Below are 26,259 nucleotides of genomic sequence, written 5' to 3' on the forward strand. Positions count from 1 at the left end.
ATTTCACATCATCAGCGGCATGCTGTAATGTGTGGAACACAAGCAGCACAAATGTCAGTTCTGTCATGCTTCCCACATTCTGCCAGACTTGGCACAAAAAGACACACAGGTTTGTGTAGCTATTCTTCTTAGGACATTGAATTGACTTCCATTTTTTGGAGCCGCGTTTCCATGTGGAATGGTTCAGTTTGGTGCAGTAATCAGTATCATTTGTTTTAAAGATTTGAGTAGTGCCAAAATAAGCCCTGTTCCATTTTGGCACCAGAGTACAATGGTACTGTACAGTCAGGGTGGAGCTAGACCGGCTCCGGCTCGGCCTTGTTGAGACAAGAAGCCACAAACTGAGTAGGAAAAAAAGGAAAAGGATGGATGGTTTATTGTTGTCAGTTGTGTCGTGTTTGATGACGACATTTGTTGTCATCCCACCGGTACAACGTCACGCTACGCGGCCATCGAGCACAGCCCACACCCCGTCTACCAAGTAAAGGTACTGTTCTCAGTGGAAATGCAGGCCTGACCCGGGGCTTTACCATTCCAAACCATACTGTACTGTGCGAAACTGATTGTACCATGCTGGAAACACAGAAATAGATAGCCTAAGCAAACAAAAACAAATGCCTAACCATAACCACTAGTCTACATGCCGGCAGCATGTGATTGTGGATGAAAGATGATTGATAGAAAATGCTCTGCTCTGGGTGTGAAAGGGTGAAAGGCAAAACGTTAGTGTAAAGCAGGTTTGAGTGGTCATTAAGACTAGAAAAGTGCTGTATAAATACTAAATATTTACCATAACCAATTACAATGGTATTACTCCTCATTAACACAAATACACTAACCTGACAACACCAAGCATGCATGGAGCAGTCAATTAATCTTCATTTATTTATTGTTTAATGCTGAACTGACACTGACACTAACAGCCAGATAGCAGCCTGTAACAGCTAAATGACACATTACACGTGCCATGGCTTTGATTATTTAGCTTTTCTAAATAAGCAACGTCATTAATACTGTGTAATGATCACAGGCTTTCCTGCTTGATTCAGATTATCATTCAACTTACAAAGAACCACATTTGGAACATGGTTTATGTATAAGACATTAAGACATCAGTATAACCACAGTTAATTTACATCTTTGCATAATTAGAGCCTCCCTTTTTTTGCGTTGAACCAATAACATTATAATAGCATTACAGCAGCAGCCTCAGTTGACCAGTATGTTTCTATGGAAGCTATGCAAAGAAGAAAATAATGATCACACAAACATAAAAACAAACTGTGATGGCAGGTTAGAGCCATCAACATTTTAGTTCAGCTCGTTCCACAGTTGGTTAATTATTTACAAAGGAATGAATAATTGAATGAATGAAAATGTAGTTTTCAGCTGAATGCTCACTTGATTTGATATCACCCACAGTTGATTGATTTAACTCTTGTAATAACTGTCTGACAACTTCCCTGGTCATTTTTACAATCTACACCCAGTGCCTGACATTGAGGGTTATTAAAGACCCCTCACCTTCCAATTATCACTGCAACATACTTCCCCCCAACATAATGTGTATGTGTGTGCGTGAACTCACCACCAACTTAATATGATACAGACGACCTCTAAAAAGAACTTGCACAAAATGTGTTTGAACCTGGTCTGGTCATTCTGATTGAGATCATTCAGCCTTGAGATGCTGCCTTCGTATTATTAGATATTTCTGTTAACAAGCAGTTGAACGGTGTACCTAATAAAGTGGCCACATGTATGGGGGGGTGAACAATCCAGGTTCAGGTTAGCGATGCAGGTATCAAGGCAGAGTCAAGACACGTTAGAAATGTTAATATGCATAATAACCTTTTTTCAGATGGATGATTTTTTTTCTTCCTAATACTAATCATTTGTGCCATGTTGTGCACTGAGAGGTGTAATGCTGCCCTCCACACTTCCTTGTGTGTTTTTTTATATTCTCCATTCCCTCCTGCATGAATCTTATCACCTAATTCCTCCCTCTGTCCATCCATACCCAAATATCTTCATTCATCCTCTACGTTACTTTACACTGGTGTGTACATTGAGGAGGTACTATGAAGTACCAAACCAAGTAGAGCTGAGTAGTGCTAGAACTGCATCATGGGAAAGCACGAATAGTCTACAATACTGACATTATTTGCTGTTGAAGAATAGCTGAAACTAGTGATTGAGACCATTAACTCCTCAGGAAAATGTTTCACTGATGTCCTATACAGTATGAAGTGATAAGTATAAGCAGTATAAGTATATTGTTCACTGCATGATCAGTGAATAACTGCATAAATAACCCCAGCCCAACCTAACTTAGTGGAAAAAGTCATTTCCCCTGCACCATCACCTGCATTTAAATGTAACCTTTGCTGAGAAGTCGCCACTGTGGCTCTAAGTAATGGTTTCCATAGAAAATGTTGGCAGCAGACTGCATTACAATCTGCTCTGATTCCAGACGTGTAAATCAAAGCCTTAAATGATAAAGCTGGTGTTAGTCCGCCTCTAAGTGCTACTCTAGCTGTCATTCTCAGCCCATTTACTGAAGAATAAATCTGTAAAAATGCCTCACAAATACATCCACCTTTCCGCTATAGCTCCATGACACCGAGATACTTAAGAATTATTTGCTGTTTTTCCTTTCACCTCACCTGCAATGCCTTTTACTCAGTGGAGGGGGGATTTTACTGCCGCTGGACTAAGACAGACAAAGTACTTCATCATCACTTATTCACCTGCACTTTATTTCATTGTCTGTTTATTTACAACATACATTTTGAGGGGACAGGGAACAAACACTGAATTAATCTCTTAATTTAAGGGTGGACAACTTTTTTGGATTGATTAATCCCAGCCAGCATGTCCATGTGGGTCCCATAAGGGTTATATTTGGGTGAAAAATACGGGTCCCAAATGGGTTTTTCCATTTTTGCTTTTCCATAAGTATTCTGTGCTGGGGTGTGCTGGGAACATTAAAGCAATGAGAGGGACAGGAAAATAACAAGCTGGATAAGATGGTTTGGTCTGTATTTGTAGTGTCTCTATACGTCTCATCATATCAGACTTTAAATAGACTCTTGTAAACAATATTTAGATGTCCACCCTTTGTTGGACAAAGGCTTCTTTCTAAAGTGTAACTTTTCTGTTCCTAAAGCCGTTTCTTATCTTGGCTCAAGAAGCTCAATGTAACCCGTGAGGACACTGTGAGCTGGATCCGCCCCCAGGACCGTACAGCACAGCTGAATTAAGCTATACTGTAAAACTGTTGTGGTCTACCCCTGGACACTTTGGACTCTTTCTAGTGTACAGACACTGGATTTGAGATATTTCTCTTTGGTCTGTTTCCTTTTTTCTTTTTTTTTTCTTTTGTGTTTCACCAGTGTTTCATTATCCTGCCTCCCAGCCTCCTGTGTTGCATTAGCTGTCTCGTTCCAAGGGCTGGATCCTATGAAGTGTGCGGTCAAAGGACTTCTCAGACTACATGAGGGATTCGAAGGAGTCGAGGAATCAAATTGCTGTGACACATTTTGACAACATCCAGTTGATAAATGCACGCTTCGGAGGATCTAGCCCTTGTGTGAAGTTCTCCTGCTCTCATTTTTCCTGCGTCCTAGTCTCTTTCTTTTGGATTTTGTGCTTGTGCAATAAAACTCCTTTTAATTGTAGGTCTTCTTGCCTGCGCCACAACAATAGGCTGTAGATTCATGTCAGGCTTCATTATGTGAGAACTCCACTAATTTGGTAAAACAGAGGAAGAAACTTGCCAATGTTCAACAAACATGGTTAAGAGAGGAGGGGACTGTGCAGATTAATCTATATTTGGGTCTTCACCATGTTGTGTGTGGGCCTGAGTGGAAAAAATACTGTATGTGTGTGCGCGTGTGTGCGCGTGTGTGCGTGCGTGAGAACATATCACACAGAGCAGCAGTGTGGCTCACTGCTGTGTTTTAAAATGTTTTTTGGAAACAATGAATTTCTTGGACTCAGAGGAATAAGATATATGCAGCTTTAATATGCTAATGCTTTGCTGCTTGCTGCACATGGGACTTGTGGAAAAGAAGAAAAAAATATACAGAAGATCCAAAGACATTTCCTTTAAAAGACCTAGATGTTATCAGAAGCTAAAATAACATGACCTGGTTATTCCCTTTTTTTGCATGAGACCCCAAACATTGCACTGAAACACACACCTGAACTCAAAATATCCCTGGTAGGAAACAGTACCGGGTCCAAAGTGAATCAAATCCCAATTTCACCTAGGGTACCAAAATGCATATGGCCATCCCTGAAGCTGAGGATGCACCCCAAGATTGTTTTGCCCGTTTTTACTCATGATTGGACCAATCAGTACCATTCAGCATGGCTAGTTGGTACAGACATCTGTAAGCGTGTGAGGGTAACAGAGCCGACCCGACCTCAGCCACAGTTAAACATGTTTTGAGTGACTCAGTGGTGTCGGGTGTACTGATTACCGACCCATCTGCAAACACATGTTGCGAACAGCCAATGAAAAACAGTAGGTGGGACACAAGACTATCAGAAGCATCAGAAGACGAAGACAACAGAACGTCGCGAGAATATCAAAACAACGATGGTGACGTTTACCCTTTAAACTGCCACTCTCGAAGACATGAGAGTTTGATGCGTTGGTTTGACGAATCATGTAGTCTGTGATCCGTCTGTAGTCTGTTTAACATCAGCATTGTTGTTAAATATGTATTCCCCAGTGTTTCAGTCTCCACGACCCTCCTGTGGAGGAGGAAGCGGTAGAAAATGGAGGAATGGATTGATGATTATACTCGTATTAATGTTTCTACATTTAATTTAGGTCACTGCTTGAAAGTGTTTACATATTTACATTACCCGCATACATACACATACACAGATGGATCTCAAAAGACCCTGAGCACCCGTTAACTAGTGTAGACTTCTCTGTGTCAGTCAGAACAAAATGAACCTTAAACTTGTACACAGTGGAGATGCTGGCAGTGCCCATGGCCCTGCAGTGGTATCCTATTCCAAATCCTACAAATCCATTCCAGATTTCTTCAACAAACTATGACAGTGTTTTTTATGGGTGCACATGTAGGAGTGAGGAGGTTGGACAAATTAGCCCAACAAGCATTGCTGCAATATGACGTTGATTTGCACATTCCATAAAATCAGAAATTAAGTCTATAGTGTGGAGAAAAGCCAGTCAAGTAATCAAAGTTAATGCATCAAACCAAAACATAGGAAGGTCAAGAAAACAAGAAATAATCTACAATAGGATCAAATGAGTCCATATTAATTAAAACAAGGAAATTTGGGGCTGAGGTTTTTTACGCATTAATACATACACTCGTGAATCTATAATATTTGATTTCATTTTCTTATTGAAACAGAATGGATGAGCAGATTATGATAATAATAATAATAATGACAACACAATACTAAGAAGAAGAGGATAGGCTCATTGTGACTGGGCAGTGCTTAAAGAGAGACCTTGTCCTCGCGCTCAATATACACAGCGTCTCCTCGACATAGTCATGGTCTGAGGTTGTCACAGCTGAGATGTGTGCACGGGATGAGATGCATTCGCTGAGTGTTGGAAAATGCAGCATTCGGCCTGTGGGATAAAAGAGAAGAAAAAGAAAAGAAAACGAAGGTAAGGTGGAGTTGTCTGGCTGCTTGTGGCATCTCGCTCCCTCAAGCACACTTCCACATCAAAATGTCACCAGAACAGCAGCTGCTACTCCAATGATAGTCCTTCAAAGTAAACTTTCGACAACTCTCCTGAAAGACTACACACACACACACACAGTGCCTTTAATGAATAAGAGTGGGTGGGGTGGGCAGGAGATGGGGGGCACAAAGTGCTGATATTATGAGAGGAAATCTGTGTGGGAAAGACAGGCAGTCAAACTGTCAGGCGTGAGCGCTGAGTCGGAACAAAGAGGAACAGTGCAGACGATTACAGTGGTGGAGCGGAGTGACAGAGGCAGCCAATGCACAGATGTGGGGGGCGGGGGCTGCTGTGTGCAGACACCTGACACAGTCACACATATTTGATCGATCAATGGCAGAGGGGCGATTACAAGGCCTCAACATCCTCATCTGGGCCTCTTGGACACAGACTGACGACTTCCACATTCCAAAAGATTTTTCTTAAATATATTCCTTCACTGGTGAACATCTGCAGGCAGCTGAAAAATGAATGAAAATAAAAGAGAGAAAAGAATAATTCAGTTGGCTGCAGCAGACGAAGAACTAATGCCAGCCAATGCAACACAAGAGCAAACAAATAACGTCTGTTTTAACAGCTGCCACATTCACTTCTCCCCTGACCAGCCTCTACACACACGGAGCTTCATTTGTCAGTGTCAGCCTGCTGGAGGGAATAAAAACATCTTCTACTGCCATCTTCTGGAGTAAATGTTGAACAACAGCTAGAGGAGGTAAAATAATCTGGTACATATGGAATCTATACAGCTTTTCTTTGTTGCTGTGATGCTCTTAAGCTGTGTTTCCATCAATTGGAACGGTTCAGTTTGGTACCAACTGTGTCATTTGGTGGAGCCATGGCCGTATTTTTTTTTTGGCGTTTCCATTATGAATAGTACAAAAATAATCGGCCCCTACTGTTCCATTCGTTGATACCGTTCCCTTGGGGTACCAGAGTAAAATAGTACGGTACATTTAGCCACTCACAGCAGTCAGCTGATTGGGTGACAGGAAAAATGTCACTCCCCTTGCGATCTGTGTAAATATTCCATGGGAGTCAAGGCAAACGCCCACAGTCTATTCTCATACAAAGCTTGACGTCTTGTTGAGACGAACTGAGCAAGAAAAAAAAAAGAGCTGCTAATGTCCTCCATTGTGTGTTGTGTCGCGTTACATGTTGTCGCTTGTTGTCATCGCACCAGTACGACGTCACGCACAGCAGCCCACACCCCGCCAACTAAGTAAAGCTACTGTTCTCAGTCGAAACACAAGTCTGACCCAGGGCTTTACCATTCCAGACCAAACCATGCTGTCAAACTGGAAACACAGCATTTGTGTACAACATGCCTGTCAAAAAAAAAAATCATTGAGTAACAAGGTTCACGAAAGAGTCGTAAAATATTTCACATCTCATCAATATTAGTGTAAGAATGGTTGGATATTGATAAAAGAGGGACAATGAAAATGTATGCACAGAACCTCACTTACAAATGGATGCAAGAGGATTTACATAGCTTTTATATGTACATCCCCATATACATACATTTATGATAGAAACAACCTAAATTCAACTGACTCTTACTTATTCTCCATATTGACAGCGACACTTTGTTACAAACACAATTATTGCTCTGTTACAGAGGTTTCAAACAGGGTTTTAAAATAGTGTAAATGAAAGACAACAGACTCGTCAGATTTGGCCTGAAGACAGAGCTTTATTAACAAACCAGCAAGCAAAGCATGAAAAATAGAATGAGACGCACTCAGAAAACAGAGCAAGGCATGTGCAAATGCCCAAACACACCATTCAAGTGGATATGGATATGGACAGATGAAGTCAGAGAGAAGAAGGAATAAAAATGTAAACTGAGGTTGACTTTAACATTCACACAATAAAGACATTCACGAGTGTCTGGGAGATGCACACACACACACACACACACACACATACACTGGACTGTTGGACTGGAAACTACTGTGATAATAGAGGAGGAAGAAGAGGTTAACATCGTGCTGCTGCAGCTACACCACAGTCATTTATCCTTGTCGTGGTTCACACTGTGTCCTCTCCTCTCCAGCAAACACAACCTGACATGTCTAACAACAGTTCACTGATCAGTAGTGACATGAAAACCTTTTAAAGAAGCGTTTGCATCCCTGCTAGATTATCAGCCAGACAAAGAAGGGCCCGTTCGTCTGTGATCCCATCATCTATTTTGTGTAGACTGTGTCACTGGGTGTCGGCTGAGAAAACAGTGTAAATGCATCAAAGCTTTTGCAATCTCAAACCTATTTTTACTGTCCTGTAATACTGTGAAGTGAGAAAAAGAATGTTTTTAATAAAGATAAATTGCAAAAGGAAATCCAGATATGGGTTGAGAACTTGGCTTGTGACCGAAGGTTTGCTGGTTCGAGCCCTCGCTTGGTCAATGGACACCCTGAGCACGGGTACCTTGCCCGGGTACCACACTATATCAGGGGTCTCAAACTCAAATGACCTGGGGGCCACTGAGCATCTAGTCTGGTCGAGAGGGGGCCAGTCAAGTGAAGAAAAAGTTCATAATGAAAGCATTTGTTTTGGCATGGAATAATGTATAGTTCATAATAAGAATTTATTTTTCATGCAAAATGAATCTGAATAAATGTCGGGCCGCATGAAAACAATTGGAATGGACGGCCTGCAAGATTGAGACCTGAAATAAATGAACCCCATCCCCCGGGTATCTAGTGTACTATCTAGTGTACTGTGCCAGTCCCAAGCCCTGATAAATGAGAGGGTCAATCTCTCAAAACAAGGCCATTCACCTGGTTATATACATGTATATACTGGTCAACACATACAAGTAGATCAGGCAGACAACTCATGTCTTTGGCTCTGGCTGGTTTCGTCATAAAAGTGAACATGGTCGATAGATTTTGTTTGTTAATATACAATTATGAAATATTGCGCCATAGTAGCTCCAGTATTGCTAATTATTTTACCAAAGAAGAAACAAAGGAGCAATTACAAACACTGAATCGAGATTAGCAAGGTGTCGATCTTTCCATTTCAAGGATCAGATATACAGTATTCAGTCGGTCAATCTCCGTGGATATAAAGTGTGCGGTGAACCCGATGCCTCTCACGATGCCAACATAGCACTTAGAAACCAGGTCATGTGACGTCTGGAGCTCTCTTGGCCTTAAAAAAAAATTGTTAAAGTATGAATAAATGAGTAAATAAATATACAGTGTATGCCCAATATTTGCTATTATTGTGCTCAGATGAGGAACATTTCTAAATGCTGTTGTCTGACACACGTCTGTCTGCTGATGTGCTCTGTGTTTTTAAATTGCACCACTTGGGGGAGACAGAGATGCTTTTTTTTATTATTATTCTAGGGATTGAAAAGTCCTTGAAAATGAAACCTTACATTATACATATTCAGTGGTGGCTGTAAATCCAGCAGCTCTACAAGCAAATAAATACAAGGAATATAATAAATAAATTAATACAAATAAATAAAAATAACACTTCACTCATGCAGCTGAGACTCTGTGCTGCTGGGTTGGTTTAGGCGTGATAAGCTTCATCTCTTCACTTCTCTTCTGTGGGTCTACCTGGTTTAGAAAACACTGCTGCAACAAAACAACCACTGACACACTCAGTGCCAGAGTTTGACTGATATCAGCTGTTAATAAAGACTAATATATGTTGTCTGTAGAACTATCTCCATGACCTCCTATGCAAATATTTCCAAAGACAGAAATGTGAACAGGAGATTAAGTTTCATAATTGAGATTAAGGTTATTTCAGGGGGGAGGGGAGTTTGTTCATCTGTTTTATCACTTTCATCAGAAAATACCTTCTAAAATACTTTTTTAATCAGTTTTATTCAATAGAAATTATGTGATGTGATGTATGAATTTTTTTCTAGTCAATAATTCCATATTAATTAGGGATGGCACGATATCGGATACCAGTAAAACTTGAATATCTAGCAACACCGATATAAGTCTGATGCAGTCATTTTGTGCTGATGCATTTCAAGCTGTTTCAAAGACATAATTCACCATCTGTGTTACAAATATTCTTCTCCCATGAAGAAGAAATAAATAGCCCAAAACATGACTCAGCTAAAATGCTATTGCTGATTTGTATATAGATTTTTATAGTCTGTGCATCGAGAAGCATGCAATATATCGAATGTTTTGATGGATTTAACATTTTTCTTGGACCAATACCAATACTGGGTATCGCAATGGCTCATCCCTAATATTTATGATATAGATATGTTGTGGGATCAGCCTTTTTAACCTTTTTATCAGTCAAACCCTGGTGACAACATACAATATACCAAATATACTGTATATAGATACACATCCATAGCAGTGGAAACATACATGTATAAGGACTATAAGAGGTTTGGTTTGACTATGGATTGAGAATTTTTAATCCAGTTCCTGATTATTCCGCATCCATTTTGGTCACTTCTCCAAGCTGTGATTTGTGGTGACTTATGAACAGATTGCACTTTGAGGGAAATCTTGCATTGTAATCCAAACGACACATGGACAGACTGACGGAGACGTGTAGGAGCATAGCAGGAGGTGTGACACTGTCAAAAGTACTGGAGGAGGAGAGTACAGGAGGCGGGAAATAGGTGAGGGGCGGAGTCAGGAGCTCTTCACAGACAGAAGTCAAAGGTCAGGTCAGATTTGTCCATCTTCTGTCTGTACATCGTGTCAAACTTTTCATTCATGGAGACTGTGAAGACATCCTTCCACACACCCACACGACCTGAGAGGCGAAAGAGCAGAGTTACCATTATATTAAGGCATAAAGTGACCATGATGTGTCGTCAAAGACTGAGACCTGCAACCGATCAGACCAACGATCCATATGACGTACCCAGAGTGACAGAAAACGTGCTTGTTGTAGTTTTCTATGACGAGCAGAGCAGGAGTTATTATGAGGGGCCGCATAGGCCATAATTCCTTTTTTACCTCACATACAAAATTTTACCTCTCACATACACAAAACACACCTCTCACAAACACTTTTAGCTCTCACATACACTCTTTTACTTTGCACATTCACCATTTTAGCTCTCACATACACTCTTTTACTTTGCACATTCACCATTTTAGCTCTCACATACACTCTTTTACTTTGCACATACACAAAACAAACCTCTTGCGTACATTTTTTTTAGCACTCACATACACTATTTGTGTGTGTGTGTGTGTGAAGAGTTTTTATGTGAATGCAAGGTACAAAAAAGTATGTGTGAGAGCGCAAGGCCTTCGGTGAAATCACGTCACTGTTCCCCTCTGGTCGTAGCAGTACTAACATGCCACTGATGGTAGGCACAGCAGTGCTTTAATGCTGTCAAGCCAGCCGTGGTTCACATTTGCCTGGTCAAATCAGCCGCACGCTTTTTTTTCTAGTGCGCAAATCTACTAACGTTTACGGTAATTGTAATGAAACCGCACTGAAGAGCTGGGAGTGACTGTGAGGAGTCCAAGATTCAAAGCGTACATAGTAAAAGTATTTCATATTATTCATGCAGGTAGGAAGTACTTAGTTCAGTAGTGTTTGAATCTTGTGAGAGCTAAAAAAAAGTGTATGTGAGAGCCAAAAATAGTGAATGTGAGAGGTGTTTTGTGTATGTGAGAGGCAAAATTGTGAATGTGTAAGGTAAAATTGTGTATGTGAGCGTAAAATTGTGTATGTGAGAGGTAAAATTGTGAATGTGTAAGGTAAAATTGTGTATGTGAGAGGTAAAATTGTGTATGTGTGAGGTAAAATTGTGTATGTGTGAGGTAATAAAGGAATTATGGCCTATGCGGCCCCTCATATGACTGTGTATCTGTATGAACACAGTGTAACACTATGTTATAAGAACAGCTCCTTGTTTCTGTGCGTCAACCTTCTGTCGCAACCAAGCTCTAGAATGTTATGCATTGGGACTGCAGTACCCATTTTAAACACTGATGGTCACTGTTGTACATATTTATCTTATATCCCCTTTGATAGAGAAAATCAACATTTTTAGCTTGCAGGGACACAGGCGCTAATGATCAACTGTTGTTGTGTTTTGTTAGTTTGAGTCACGTATTTTAACTCAATCAAAGGATTTCAAACACCAAAGTCATAAAATAACACATTTTAATTGACAGATGGAGGCTTTTATTCATTGAAATATACCCATCATTATTACGACGATCAGCAGATCTGTCATGTCTGCTTTCCCTTTGCTACAGGAAACAGTGGGAGCAACCTTGGAGGTGAGGGGTCATCCAGCTGTGGCAATACAGACCCTTCAAACATGTTCATTATCATCTGCACCCTCAAACTTGACTGTATTTGGGAGTTATGTTGTTTATTTATTCACATGTTGTCTGAGCAAACGCAGCCTGGCGAGGCAGCGACTCACCTGCTGAGACAGAGCAGACTGATTGTCTAAAGCACACCAGACACCAGACTTCCATGCACTAAAAGAAAAGAAAAACATCAGATGGGGGGAAAAAAAAACTGATGACAGAAACAGTAAATAAACTGATTAAAATCAAGAACAAGGAAAACCATAGTGAAAAATGACAGCAAATTAGAGAAATAATGTAACAAAACAAAAATAAAGGAGACATTGGAATGAAACATAAAGCAAAAACAGACTGGAACTGCAGGCCGTGGTGCTGATGCAACATGTTGCCACACAATAATCATCTAAAGTTTAGTGTGAGAAAACCTTAGAAGCTTGTGAAATATATGATAACATTTCTTGTTTTAGCAATGCCATATATATATATATACCATATATATGCTTATTTATTCACCTCCTGGTTAGAATACAACTGGATAATACAGGAAATATGTGTCAGTATTTAAAAAAACAAACAAACAAGATTCTGAAGATTAAAGAGTAAAGAATTTAGTGTACCGTAGTCTTTATAATAATATAATAATGGGGCTCTGGCCCTTTCACACCTAAATGTTTTACGAGTTTAACCCATTGTAAGCTTGGTAATGTATAAGATTAACTTCCAATCATGTAATTCCACTGAAAATGTCAAAGCTCACACAATTTGACAGACATTTTGACAATCATACATTTGCAAGATTATTTATGAAAGTTTTGCGAAAGTTCACACTAAATATTGAATTTTGCCTGTTGAAGCTATTTTGTTGTACAGAGGATTTACTGTAGTTTGGTTGTTTCTTAATAAAGTCAAATTTTACTTGGATAGTCTTTGCTAACCTTTCTAAATCAACAAAGCTTGTATTTTGCTTGGCGCTGTATGTTAAATTATATTAAAATACATATTACACACATATTACACACACAAATAAAATACACACATAATATTTATATTAAAAAAAATGTCATGTCAGAAAGTTTTACCTTTTTCAAATTGATGATTAATGATTTTGGTTGGATTTCATCTTTATTTGATTATTTTTCAAAAGGGAGTGCACTCCAAATGTAAAATGGTTTACATTCTTGAAATCTGGCAGTTAGTGATGAACTAATGTTTCCTGGTTACTCAACAATCAGCAATCAGTGCAGTTCAATACCAGGTCTGTCCACTGATGTTATTCTCTCCAAAACACTTCAGTCACATGTGAGGTTTAAGTTCCTGTTCTTAGGTCGTGTCCCACTTAAAGGTCACACTAACAGTGTTCATTGAGGGGTCAATGACCTACACTAACTCAGTGTTCTCTGCACACCTTTATCAGAGACAGAGCCGGGTGCAACACAGAATAAATATCCTGTACATTCTTTTATTTTTATATTTATTTACAAAATTATGTTATAATTTACAATACATTTCCATAAGGGGATTCATGACAAAAACTACTATATGATATTTTGAGTATTAAAAGGTACCATGATGAAATGTTTGCTGGAGTGCAGTTGTAAAAAAAAAAATTAAAAAGATTGATAAATTATGATAAATAAAATAATAACGACTATCAAATCAAGGGAAAAGAGAGGTGGCTCAACATTTTATGCAAAGTTCCTGTCACCAAACAATGATTCATCAAAATCGGCAGAAGGGAGATGCAGGAATGATTGAATCTCCTCATTCAAACACTGATACTAGAATTGCATTGCATGTGTCAATGTTGTGCAGTTTCAATGCAAACCAGAAAATTAGCAAACACAGGAAAGTTCGAGAATGTGACCCTGTTCAAAGGCACCTGCCGCCCAATTTTGCTTCAGGAGGGTAAAAAAAAGATCATCCTTGTCACTTCCATATACGGTAAACCCTCTAAAAAACTGAGTGTGCAGTAACCACAGAAGTGGAAAATGGCATAGAATAAAAAAATCTAATTTATCACATTCATTATCTACCACTTTATCCTCCACATGAGGGTTACGGGCTGCTGGCACCAAACAACCATTCACTGTCAAACTCACAGTTCATTTAAAGTGTCCAGTTAACCTCTGTATGTTTTTGGACTGTAGGGAGAAACTGGAGAACTTGTAGTAAACCCCCACACACACACAGGGAAACACACAATCTCCATGCAGAAGGTCTTTTTGCTGCAAAAGCAACAGTGCTAACCACTATACCAAACGTGTGGCCAATCCATTACAATACAAAATTCTGGGTCCATGACAACAAAACAGCATGGTGACGACTTATCCAAGTGAGCTGAGTGAATCTGAGCAAGCCACAAACAACCGTTCACAAATAAATCAGTCGTTTTTCCATCCTTGTATTTTTGTTCCTGCGACTGACAAAACTAAAGTGATTGCCACGGTTTTCCTGTCGCTAACAGCAACAAACGAAGAAACATAACCATATACTGGAGTTAAGTAGGACTGAAATTAAGTTAATATCAGATGAAGTTGTAGCATTTGATTTAATTGACCTTATGAGCCTGTCTCCAACTACTGACTACAGCCTGCATGCATGATGATACCTGCAGCCCCACCACCATCCTACTACGCCTTCATCTTATCTTATCTGGACGGTGGTGTGTGGGCAGCAACAGTACACTGTGCAAATGATGCCTTGTCACATCCAGCACATAGCTGAAAAAGAGCAAAGTTTCAAACCTGATGACAGATGAGGTTCGAGTGTACAATATGTGACAACATTGTTACATGAATGAGGGCGCAGATGGGTTCTTTACAGCAGGAGTGTTGCAACAGTGTGGCATTTGCCTGAGGCCGCCCCAGTCGGAGAGAAGCTGATTACTTATGACCACAGCAACAACCATCATGTGAGAACCTCCTTAAAATTATATAACCTGCCATGTTCTAGAGATGCTGTATCACTCACCTCTGTAGACGGACAGTGCCTCAGATTTGCAGCACTGCTCAATGAGCTGGTTACAGTTCTCCACCATTACCTCCAACTGAGACTTGTCGCAGGAAACACCCAGGAATCGAGCTAACTGCTCCACCAACGTCCCCATATCCTGTGAGGGGTTGGAGAGTAGACTTTATAAAGAGAATTTAAAAGCATGAATCACACCCAGATACCAAAATACTGTTTTCCTACTGTGCTCTTATATAGTCATTTTCTTCAAACAGCATCCAACTACTATTAATGTATACCAAAGCCTCTGAGAGATCCAAAGACATATAATGAAAATTAAAACGTGAAAAGAATGCCTCACACACAGTGACTGTAGCACCTCAGTATTCCACATTCATTGCACATACATGCAGAAAGCGTGCAAGCTGACGCTGGCATCTGGCTTTCAAAATAAAAGTAATTTTAGCTTGAGAATGAATTATTTCATAATGCACATCTCAAAATGTATATATATATATATATATATATATATATATATATATATACATAAATATTAGGTAATATATATATTATATATAGGTAAAATGATGGACCCAGGCCCCCTTACTGCCCTTCTTGGACTTCCTCCTGCGTCTAATTGGTCTAAATCCTCTCAACAGGCCATCTCCTTTACCACTCTTCTCACCAGGAAGCCTATTCTCTTTAAATGGACTCATTCTTCCCCACCCACGCACAATGCATGGATCCAAGAAATCTTACGGTGTGTTGCATTTGAGAGGATCAGATTCTCCCTTAGAGGGTCTTTGCAGGACTTTCAGCAAACCTGGCAGCCCTTCCTGGCATATATAGGCACTTTGACCATTGCAGCTGAGACTCAGTAATCTTGCAGAGCCTACTTTTTATCCTGGCTAGCCACTATGAGCCTCCACATCCAACTTGAAGATGGATTTAAAACGTTCGCAAAAAGCGATGATTTACTGCTTTAAATACCTTAAAAGTTCAAATTGTATAGAGTGAATAGTGATAGCAAAAACAGTGTGAGGCCCACTAAATGAAAGAAATGTGAGCCTCTCTACAGGAGAGAGGATGTCTGAGCCTCATTGTGAGCTGATAATGTTGAAGGCGAGACCTTTGGCAAAGCAAACACTAAATATTGACTGGATGAGATTCCCTTTGACTGACACTTTTACACAGGAATGTTCTAGACCACAAGTGTACATTGAGTGATGGGGGGAATCAATGTGAAAATTCAATAGGCCACTTCTATAGATAAATGACATGATAGGGTGTTTTCTTGTGTGTATGATCTTTGAATTGCCCTGCGGGGATAAATAAAGTTGTTGAATTGAATTTGACAGCAAAGTACTGCTACTATCTACTATCTATAAGTATGTATTTATTTTTAATATACCATAATGCTTTGTCAAATAACGGAAATACTGTACTGATTAATAAATATTATGTTAGAAACTAATAACATTATTTTCCACAAGAAGTTTTGGAGATTTTCAGAATATCTTCATAAAAAGTGTATATGTTGGTCTCAAGAAGATCATTTATTCTTCAAGTGGAAGCTTTTTTGAGTAGATTCTGACTCCATCTGTTTTTTTTTCTCCCAAGCATTACCAAACTGTTCTTGGATCCACTGATTTGTTTTGCCCCTGTTGTATGCAGTAACAGTTGAAAAATGTTCAACTTTCCAAGCAGCAGCAGTAGTACCAGTCGATTAAATCACACTATGCAAATATTCCAATCACATTATGTTTATGAGTTTAAGCTCAAGGCCAATCTCCCCCGCTAGTGGAATTCTCGATGTTCTCAAGTGCACCTATCAACGGTGGTCATGGAGGACACCACTGCTTTAGCAACATGTGCAACTCTTTGCTACAAATCCTGGCATAACTTCATGTAGCCAGCGCCAAGCATCAGGTATGCACACTGTCAAACCTTCAAGTGATGCGTACGTGTGAGTTGGTCTTTACATGTTGAGGGTAAAGAGCATGTACGTTATGTTCAGTATACTGTATAAACAGAGGTTAAATAGTAACTTAGACAGAGGAGCAGCACAGTCCATGCACACAGAAACACACAGACACCCACATAGAACGGTAGAGCAGTTCTTCTGGATAATAAATAAAAAGACAGAGGCTGAAGTGATGGCTTTACCTTGTACATGTCTTCATATTTCAAGAAGAGGACATTGGAGTCCATACGATGCTCCCAAAACTCCTGAACATGTTCAAACCATGAACCATACCCCACTGTGACAGAGAAAAAGAGAGAGAAACTGGATGAGCAGACAATAGAACTGGAAGGTTCTCCAGTCCCGTAAATACCTACGCTTGTCATTCATGAAGCGACGACAGAACTCCTGGAAGCTTCCACGGTAGCGCATGGTCCTGAGAGAGCAGTGGAACTGGTAGTAGGACACCACCAGGTCCTTAGGGTTACGAGCCATGTAGATCACCTAGAAGACCACAACATGCAAGTACAAAATTCACGTATCTGTACTTTACTTTGTTATTTATATTTCTAGCAACTTTTACTTTTTAAATTGTGTACTTTTACACCATTACATTTCCCCTTACTATCTTTGTTATTTGTTAATACCAAATAAAATCAAAAGAAGACTTGGTAAATTGGCGCTTCCCTAGTCTTGATGACCACGCAAAGCTGCTTTACACTACAGTTTAACCATTCATTGGCCTATTCACTCTCACTTTCATTACTAACCATAAGTTGAATGACTCACTCTACCACTGAGCTACTGTTGCTAACTTTTTTGATACTTTTACTCCCAACACTTAAGTAGCGCATACATACATTTTGTATCAGAAAATCACTTTTGATAATTAACTACAGTAAATGTCATATACTTTTAATTAAGTAATGTACACCGTTCCTCCCGGAACCTGCGGTCTGCTGACCTTGGTCTCCTCTCCATCCCCCGCACCTGCAGGCAAAACTTTGGCAACAGGGCTTTCAGTATCTAATGCACACACTTTTACTGTGATGTCCTAACTGTGCCCAAGAGTAAGAAGATTATCAGATAGATGAAGATGTCTCCAGGTAGTTTTACTGTTGCGCTTTGTCACATTACTCACACGAGTAAGGCGAGTCAGCACAAATGATGTTGTCGCGTGAATCACTAGTGAGTAATGTGACTAGACTGTAGGCCAGACTCACCTCACCACCATTTGTTGCAGTATCATCCAGCTACTAAATGGTCCTCTTACCATGACATTACCAAGCAATGATGTGCAACAGAAAAATGTAATATGACTTAATTAATGCACTGGCAAACATCCATGGTGGACTCTTTACGTCTGTATTGTATACGTGTGCAGTTATTTATTAACGTTGTGAACAAGTCAACTCTACTATTGGTGGTAGAGACCGACGACAGTATAAATGATACAAATCCTTAATTAAAAATTACAGCTATAGAGCTGAGATGTTTGTGTTAGATGTTTGTGGGGACATTGTTAATGTTAGTTTAAAACTACAGATCCAGTGTGCCAACCTGCAATAACTTTATGTAATTGCATATTAAAAAATAATTCTGGGTTACCCCATCAGTTTACTGTGTGAATATCTACTGCAGGCTACAGTTCAGTGTGTGTGGTACTGTCCAGACTTGTGCTAACCTTGGCCTCTCCATTGTGCATGGCTGTGGGCAGGAATCGGTAGGGAAGGTGGCTTTTGATCAGACGAGGAGAAGTCAGCTCCTGTGTGGAGGAAAAGGAAAAAAACAAAGTGAACAATACGTTAATGTATATAGAGTATATATTGTTTTATCAGTCCAGCAGAAATGTATGGTGTCACTGTGTCTCATCTTATCCTCTCGTATCTGACAGTCCAGAATGGAGTTTCTAGGTTTACAAGGAGTCTTATCTCATCTTATCTGATAAAAGACTAATGTACACATGAAATGTACCTGCAATTCTTGGAAAATGAGACAAAGTTTCTCTCAAGGAACATGCTGGCCCTGTTTAAGTGTCTGTCAGACGAGTGCCTCATATAACAGGTACACATTTCCAGATCCAGGACAATCCAGTCTGTTTTGAGCAGAGTTATACTTTTGAACTTGTTATTTGGAACCGCCATGTTGTTGTTTTAATCTTACCAGCATCTAGACGGATTACATTTGTTTTCCCATTACATATTTGACAGTGCAATAGGGCTACAATTTAGTTTAAAACGATCTAAAGGGAGGGTTTGGCATGGGGTCAGATTTTAAATCAACCCCGCTTAGTCCTTGGGATTGCTAATTTGTGATTTTTAAAAGGCGTGTTTTTGGAAAGCAACATTCAGATTTCAAATCTTAATCTAAATGCCCTATAGTACGTTTTAATAGTAACAATTGGGCTGATTTGAATTGTTATAGTACTATAACAATTCAAATTAAATCCGACTTTTTGGTATAGCATATAGGCACTTTTTGGCACAACACCAGCTCTAAGATTTCACTGGATGTAGCCCAGAGGCTGGGGTCAATTTAGAGTATCCAATTTTGAGCTGCCCGTGGCCAAGTGGAAAGGGAACTTGACTTGTAACCAGAGGGTCACTAGTTCTAATCCCCACTTTGCCAAAAAGGACCCCTGATCAACCCCCAATGCTCCCCGGGCACTACTCGGTGTGGCAGCCCACCGCTCCTAATTCTAGGATTTCCCTAAGGGGATTAAAAAAATAAAAATTCTAATTCTAACAATGTATCGGCAACCCGCCCAATTCCCTTCATCTCATCCAGGGGTTGTGTTCCACAAATTCATTTACTCCTGTCTGCTGCAACAGCAGCACCGTAGATTGACATCTCTATAGTCCACCACCAAATATAGTATTTTATTTTGATACATGCTGTATTTTGTAGTTTATTTTTGATACAGTGCTTATTTGGCATTTTATTTTAAAATACATTTTAGGTTTGTAGCGGTTAACTGGAAAAATCCACCCCATTTGGTCCATGGTGTAACGACCAAAAACGAGGCCCGTAGGGTAGTGACGTAGCGAATGTTTGAGACAGACGGACGGATGTCAAACGGATGAAATGGAGCATAAATAGGCTTTAAGCCTTGCCAGTAACCCAGGGAAGGTTTTTTGGTACACGGGCAAGCCGAGGCAGAGGCATGGAGTGTTGAGTGCTGCGGGTAAGTTGTAGAAATGGAGAGCGTTCGAGGGTGTGCCAGCAGCATCGTCTCGTCATTTAGCAACTTCTAGCAACTTTTAGCACAGCCAATAGCTATTTTCTTTACTGAGGAGGTGGCAACACTGCTTATACACTACATTTTAGTTGGATAAATCATCAGCTGTGGTACAAGTTGCATATCATCAAATGCATCATCAGCTGCTATTCAAGTTAGCTACATCATTAGCTTGTGTCAATGGTAAACCAAAGAAGATAAATCATACAACTTCTGCATATGTTGTTTATGTGTGTGATGGTGTCACGCTGATTAATGTCATTTTAGGTCTGGAACAATTTCTCGATTAATTGAGGGAAATCATTAAAACTGATTCATTTTGGTTTTCTGACATTTAAGAACATCATTTACAGGTTTGACATTTTATGGACCAAACAATTGCTAAATTCATCATTAGTTGCAGCCCTATGTCACTTCATATTGCATTTTATTGACTATTCTGTAAAATGTCGATCACAGCAGCACACACACTGTGCGATGGTCATCCTACATTTCTGATAATGTCAGTAATTTTCCACAATCAAAGAAAACGCTACAATTGTCACACGTTGTTTCTCTGAGATGCTACAAATCCCAAAGTCATTTTGATAGATAGTAAATGACTAAATGCTAATCTGCACTTAGCTACAGTACTGTACCTGTATAATATCCAGGCCAGGTTGTGGGTATTCTAAAACAGGCAGCTGTTCATCAATGTTCATAAGGCCGATCTCATCTGGATCTGCTCCCTGGCTCACTAAATACACAACCTCCTGCAGCAGACTGGTGCCTACATGGAGAGGAGAGAGCAGAGGACAGCGAGAACATTGGGATGAAGGAAAGAAAGAAAGTACACTTCACAAATTATACGATTTCTTCTGTAGAAAAGACATTGCTTCAACATGTTGTTTTCAGGTTTGTGAAATCATGAGAGCTAGTCAGGTATGACATGCAAAAAGATCAGATCGTCTCTAATCGGATCAGCAGATTTTCTTGCTGATCTGGGAATCACGATACATTGTCCACAATACCAATAATATCACAATATAACAATTATGTGATAATATTATAACAAAATACTGCAAGACAATCATATAGCCATACATTGAATGTGGATGGAGCATCTCTTAATGTAGCTTTCTGCACGATTATCCTGCTGTAAACTCGCTCTTGTCTGGTCAGGTAACTTCTGTCCAAGTCCCTTATTCATTTGGGCATTTGACTTTTGCCAAGGAATATCAATTATCGTATTTCACAAGGAAGGACATCGAAATCACCAAATCAATATTTTGACCCACCCCTATTATGTAGTACCAGAATGTAAGCACATGCACTCTTTCTCAATCTCAAGGAGGTGGTATTGGAGCATTTAGAATGTAGCTTTTCCAGACTTTCCAGGCAACTTCATTAAAATATGACCAATGATACCAACCACTATGAGTCTGTTGGTCACAGCTCTCACTCTGAAGCAGCAGTGGACTGGCTGATATCATCTTATTTGCTGATGACATGCATGATCGGCTGATTAGCACCAGTGCACCCCTAGAGAGCATCCCACTGCTAGTGATTATGCTTACTGGTTATGATTCCTGTGGGGGAAATGATAACGACGATGACAAAAAAAAAAAAGAAAAAAGGTAAGCATTTACTTGTACATCGCACCTATGACTAGCACTTTATAGTTTGGCTTACTTGAAACACTTACTTACTTCTAGCTCACAGCTAATAATCTATGTCCCACATGGGCCCCGGTGCACCTGCCTATAGTTATGCCATTGCCTCCATGAATATATTTCATTTTTTTGAAGCTGCAGCAACTTCAGTCGTCTCAGCAGCTCCTGGTTGCTTAGTAACGACAGATGCAAAAGAAAAAAACAACTACAGCCTTGGTTAGTTTTATATGTTGCATGAGAACATCCCCTTCTCATTCTGTCAAGATATCCCCCATATCTTGACAGAATTATAAGGGTTAAGCAAGTTTTGCTTACTGGAATACTGTAAATCGGACCATTTTTATACTCTTTTTATAATATCAATTTTCTTTTTAGGGAAAAAACAAGACCAATTTCCCAATTTGCTTGTTTATATTTTGGCAGTGTAGTAGGTTTAGTTTTAGCTTTTGCCTGTTTTAATCCCTGTACGGGTCACCACAGTGGATCATCTGCCTCCTGTTTTCACTGATCCACATTTTTGATTTGGCAAAGGTTTTACGCCCTGACACAACCCTCCCCATACATATATGTGTATATATATATATATATATATATATATATATATATATATATATATATATATATAAATAAAAGCCAGCAGCTTTCTGGGCATGCATGTTGTTGTCGAGAAAAACTAAAGAGAAAGATATATGCAGGGATAATGCAGCAACTGTATGTGCTGTAACTGTGTGTTTAATATTAGGGACTTTTTGATATTCTATATATCGAGAGTGCTTGGGCCAGTAACTTTTTTCCATGAGCCCAACTGCAAAGGTGATTTATTCTCTTCTGTAGTAAAATTAACATATTTTCCATACTCAAGTCTCAGTAGATGTAGATATACATTTTCGTTATAGTGCAAAATAAATAAACACAAAAAATAATACATGTAGAGGGTGCAAGCATAGACGTCAAGGAGTAAGAAGTCTATTCCGCCTAATGTTTTAGTCTTAGTCATATCGTGGGATCTTGTCATGTTTGCTGGGTTAGATTTAGGCTTGGGGTAACCCTAACCAACCCTAATACTTTTAATTTGAATGCCAATATCAACCGATACTAATATCATGCCAATACTATCCTGCATCCTTATTAAATATTTGTCAACAAATGTGAGGGAACGTTACATTTCCTGCTCTGCTAAACCTCAGAGAACAAATGTTCTTGATGTCTGTGTCCAGACTGATGTGCTCTGTATTTTTAGCTCCAGTATGTCAATGATTCTGAGCCAGAGAATAATCGCCTTGATAACAGACCATGCCTCACTCAACATATCTCTTAGTGAAATAAGAGACGGGGTGTGTGACTCTAGGGCAGTTCAATAACCATATGGTGTTATGCTTTAGTTTGCTTAAAGGCATTCTACTTTCACACATTTGAAGAATGAAGTCGTAATATAACAACAGTTTGATAATAAAAAGCGAAATGCTGGCTTAAGCAGAGTTTTAACTGTGTGTTTTCTCACAGGAGACTGTGACACCAGTTTGTGTTAAAAAAAAAAAAAGGTTTAGCGTCTCCAGCCCAAAGTAGCCCAATAAATCTCTCAAAAAAATAATGAAATAGATATCTCAGAGAGAGATTTATTAAGACTACAATATCTTAACATGTTCTCATGGTCTACTGCTGCCTCATTTTGTAAGTTTATGTCACTGAGGAAAATCTGAACAGTAGATTTCAAACATCCCCAACAGTAAATTTAATTTTAATCTACATCTATTGGTACCGCTTCTTGAATATGGAAGGTGACTACACCCTTTCCAGACTCATGCTCAATCTCAAATGACATTTGAGATGCAGTCTAACCAGGCTTAGACCCATCTGAACAAGCTCAGAGTAAGGGAACTTCCTCCAGATGATGGGAAATGAATATTGTGCAACATGTTGACCACATAGCAATGCACAGTTTGCCAACCACGATTAAAAAAGGAAGTGACAATAGGTGCAATAGATGCAATAAGTGATACCTGCATGCAAAAAGACTCTACTAACATTGCACCCGCAACAGACCTGCAGCAGCAAACACACTCCAGGCTGGATGAAAACATTAATTGTCCATCTTCCATGGTTGTGGTGGACATCTTTGGCTAACTATATTATAGCCACACATGTATTAATTAATACTTTATCTGACTTGGTTTTGGCTGAAACCACACATACACACATAAAGATTATGATTTCATTGACATCGGAGGACATTTCACTAACCTGCTAACCTAATTGATTTCCTTGAGTCTTACTCAAACCCTACTATCGGCCTAACCCTATAACCTAACCTTAATCTAAGGGTTGTCTTCACCTTAAAATATAACAGTTTACGTTAAGGGGACATTTTTGTCTCCATAAGGATGACTGGTACCCATAATGTGACTGCAAACATAATTAAGTCCCCACAACATGATTTTAAGACTTGCATTGACTCCCATTCATATGAACAACCTAATCAGAGTACTATCAAAAACCTTAACCTTAAGCAGTACTTAACCATAACCACAATTCAAATCTTAGTCCTAAGTTTAACCAGTTTTGGTCTCCACTACTTGACTACTGGTCCTGTTTATGTCAGAAGCTGCCGGCACAGGAGCTTATATCTTGCCCAAGGACATATAGGCATGTAGACTTGTGGAGCCAGGAATCAAACCCTCAACCTTCAATTTGAAGGATAACTTGCTCTACCACTACCATTGTTTCTGTGTATTTAGTATCAATTGTCCCCATGTGTGTTGATGCCTGCAATTTGGCACTTGGCACTCTAGACCAGAGGTCTGCAACAGGGAGTCTGTGGAAGTACTGCCATTTATATGTTTATAAACGGCCATCCTACTCACTATACCTTGTTCATTTTAAAAATAAAAACATGAATATATGAACCTGCGTGGTTTAAATAGCTTAGTATTGAATGCACAATATCAAGGTTGTCTCCGTTTTTTATACATGGCACTAGGCCCAGTTTGATATAAAAACAATTTCATGCAATATACTGTACGTAAGGGGTCCCTGCTTCATCTCTCCATCAGTTTGGGGGTCCTTGGCCTGTAAAACGTGGAAGACCCCTGGTCTAGAGGAAATATTGTGTAACGTCCATACCAAGGCAAAAGGTAGTGACAGGGATAATGTTTGGGACGTAAAACAGAATAAAACAGAGTATAAATGGACCATAAGAGGTAACAAGTACAAGTACAAGCACACACACACACAGGCCTTATCACAGACATTATTAAATGACTGTGATTATCATGAATGACTCATATAGATGATGATGATGACTAAACTCTACCTTATGTAATGGACTTTAAATAGCTGACAGAGGCTGTTTACTATTGGTCACTCTGTTTTATTTATAGTTTGAAAGTTTGATCATGAAACCACACAACACAGGACAGAGAAACCATTCAGTGACGTCACACACAGGGAGGGAGAGAGAGAGAGAGAGAGAGATACTTGTTTGTTTACCTGACTTCGGGTACGTGACAATCCATATGTCGCTACTTCTGAGGGAGAAACTGGCGATCTCCTCCATCTTCCCCCTGCAGAAGGGCGGCAGCCGCACTCCATCAAACTCGAAGTATTTGCTCTCAAACTCGATCGGCGTACTCGGCGTGTCTGCCTCGCTCTCGGCCATCGTCCAAAACGAGCCGCCAGTGCAGGCACAAGAAACCGCGAACACGCGGGAGGGGGGGTGGGGGGGGACTGGTCTCTGTTTTAATGAAAGAGGGCGGCGATGACGATGGGAATGATTGGAAAACACTGCGTCTTGAGGTGGATGTCGAGCTGCGGGAGGGCGAGTTGACCCACGCAGCCAATCACAAGGGGGATAAGTGATGTAATGCGCGCGCACGAGGCGCAGCATCAGGACCACTCTCACGGGGGCGAGGACGCTTCCCACATTATCGTTGATATGTTGTATATAATTATAATGTGTGTCTGTGTATTAGACATATATTTGCATAAAAAAGAAAAACAGTTATAATAATATAATATAATAATAATAATATCACACAAACGTTATAGAATAACTTATTTTCCAGTGTGAGGATGATGGCAACACATGATACAGATGTTGTGAAAAATATTAAACAAACACCAAAATACATCCACAAATATTCAAAATATTATCCAGTAAACCAAACTAAATGAATAATAAATAAAAACAACACAAAAATTTATCTGCCCCAGCTTCAATGATAAGCTATTTAATTACCTGTAACAAGCCACTCGGTGTCTAAAGATAATTTATTATGAGGGTGACTGTGGCCCAACCTTTGGAAACACCACAACACTGTTGCTTTTCATGATAAAGCTTCTTTAGGAATCTGAGGGGGGAAATATCATCAACAGAAAGACAGAAAAAAGTAATTTTACTCTTTTCTCTCAAGAATGTCTTGCCCTGGAGCACACTC

General features: G+C 39.6%; 1 protein-coding gene across 2 annotated transcripts; it reads right to left on the reverse strand.

Annotated features, from left to right (window-relative positions):
- Positions 1-7,413: 7,413 nt before the first annotated feature.
- On the reverse strand, positions 7,414-25,646 carry sult4a1 (sulfotransferase family 4A, member 1). Of its 2 annotated transcripts, XM_044022564.1 has the most exons (8): positions 25,313-25,646; positions 20,813-20,943; positions 18,621-18,701; positions 17,314-17,440; positions 17,140-17,234; positions 14,995-15,133; positions 12,138-12,195; positions 10,438-10,498 (listed from the first exon to the last, which is right to left on the reverse strand). In XM_044022564.1, the coding sequence occupies exons 1-7, from the start codon at positions 25,479-25,481 to the stop codon at positions 12,164-12,166; spliced, it is 774 nt and encodes a 257-aa protein (XP_043878499.1). In that variant the 5' UTR covers positions 25,482-25,646; the 3' UTR covers positions 10,438-10,498; positions 12,138-12,163. The 2 variants fall into 2 exon arrangements, with proteins under 2 accessions (XP_043878498.1, XP_043878499.1); XM_044022563.1 differs by lacking the exon at positions 12,138-12,195 and having other exon boundaries at positions 7,414-10,498; positions 25,313-25,644.
- Positions 25,647-26,259: the final 613 nt, after the last annotated feature.

This window comes from Solea senegalensis, linkage group LG3 (assembly GCF_019176455.1).
Source record: "Solea senegalensis isolate Sse05_10M linkage group LG3, IFAPA_SoseM_1, whole genome shotgun sequence".
Taxonomy (NCBI): domain Eukaryota; kingdom Metazoa; phylum Chordata; class Actinopteri; order Pleuronectiformes; family Soleidae; genus Solea; species Solea senegalensis.

What these genes read in the sequence shown, in the direction of transcription:
- sult4a1 (XM_044022563.1), bottom strand. Translation starts at nt 25,481, where the DNA reads ATGGCCGAGAGCGAGGCAGACACGCCGAGTACGCCGATCGAGTTTGAG. An exon ending in TCGCTTCATGAATGACAAGC is followed by an intron (nt 17,235 to 17,313) that starts GTAGGTATTTAC and finishes TCTCTGTCACAG; the next exon opens with TGGGGTATGGTTCATGGTTT. An exon ending in GGCACTGTCCGTCTACAGAG is followed by an intron (nt 10,499 to 14,994) that starts GTGAGTGATACA and finishes TTCGCCTCTCAG; the next exon opens with GTCGTGTGGGTGTGTGGAAG.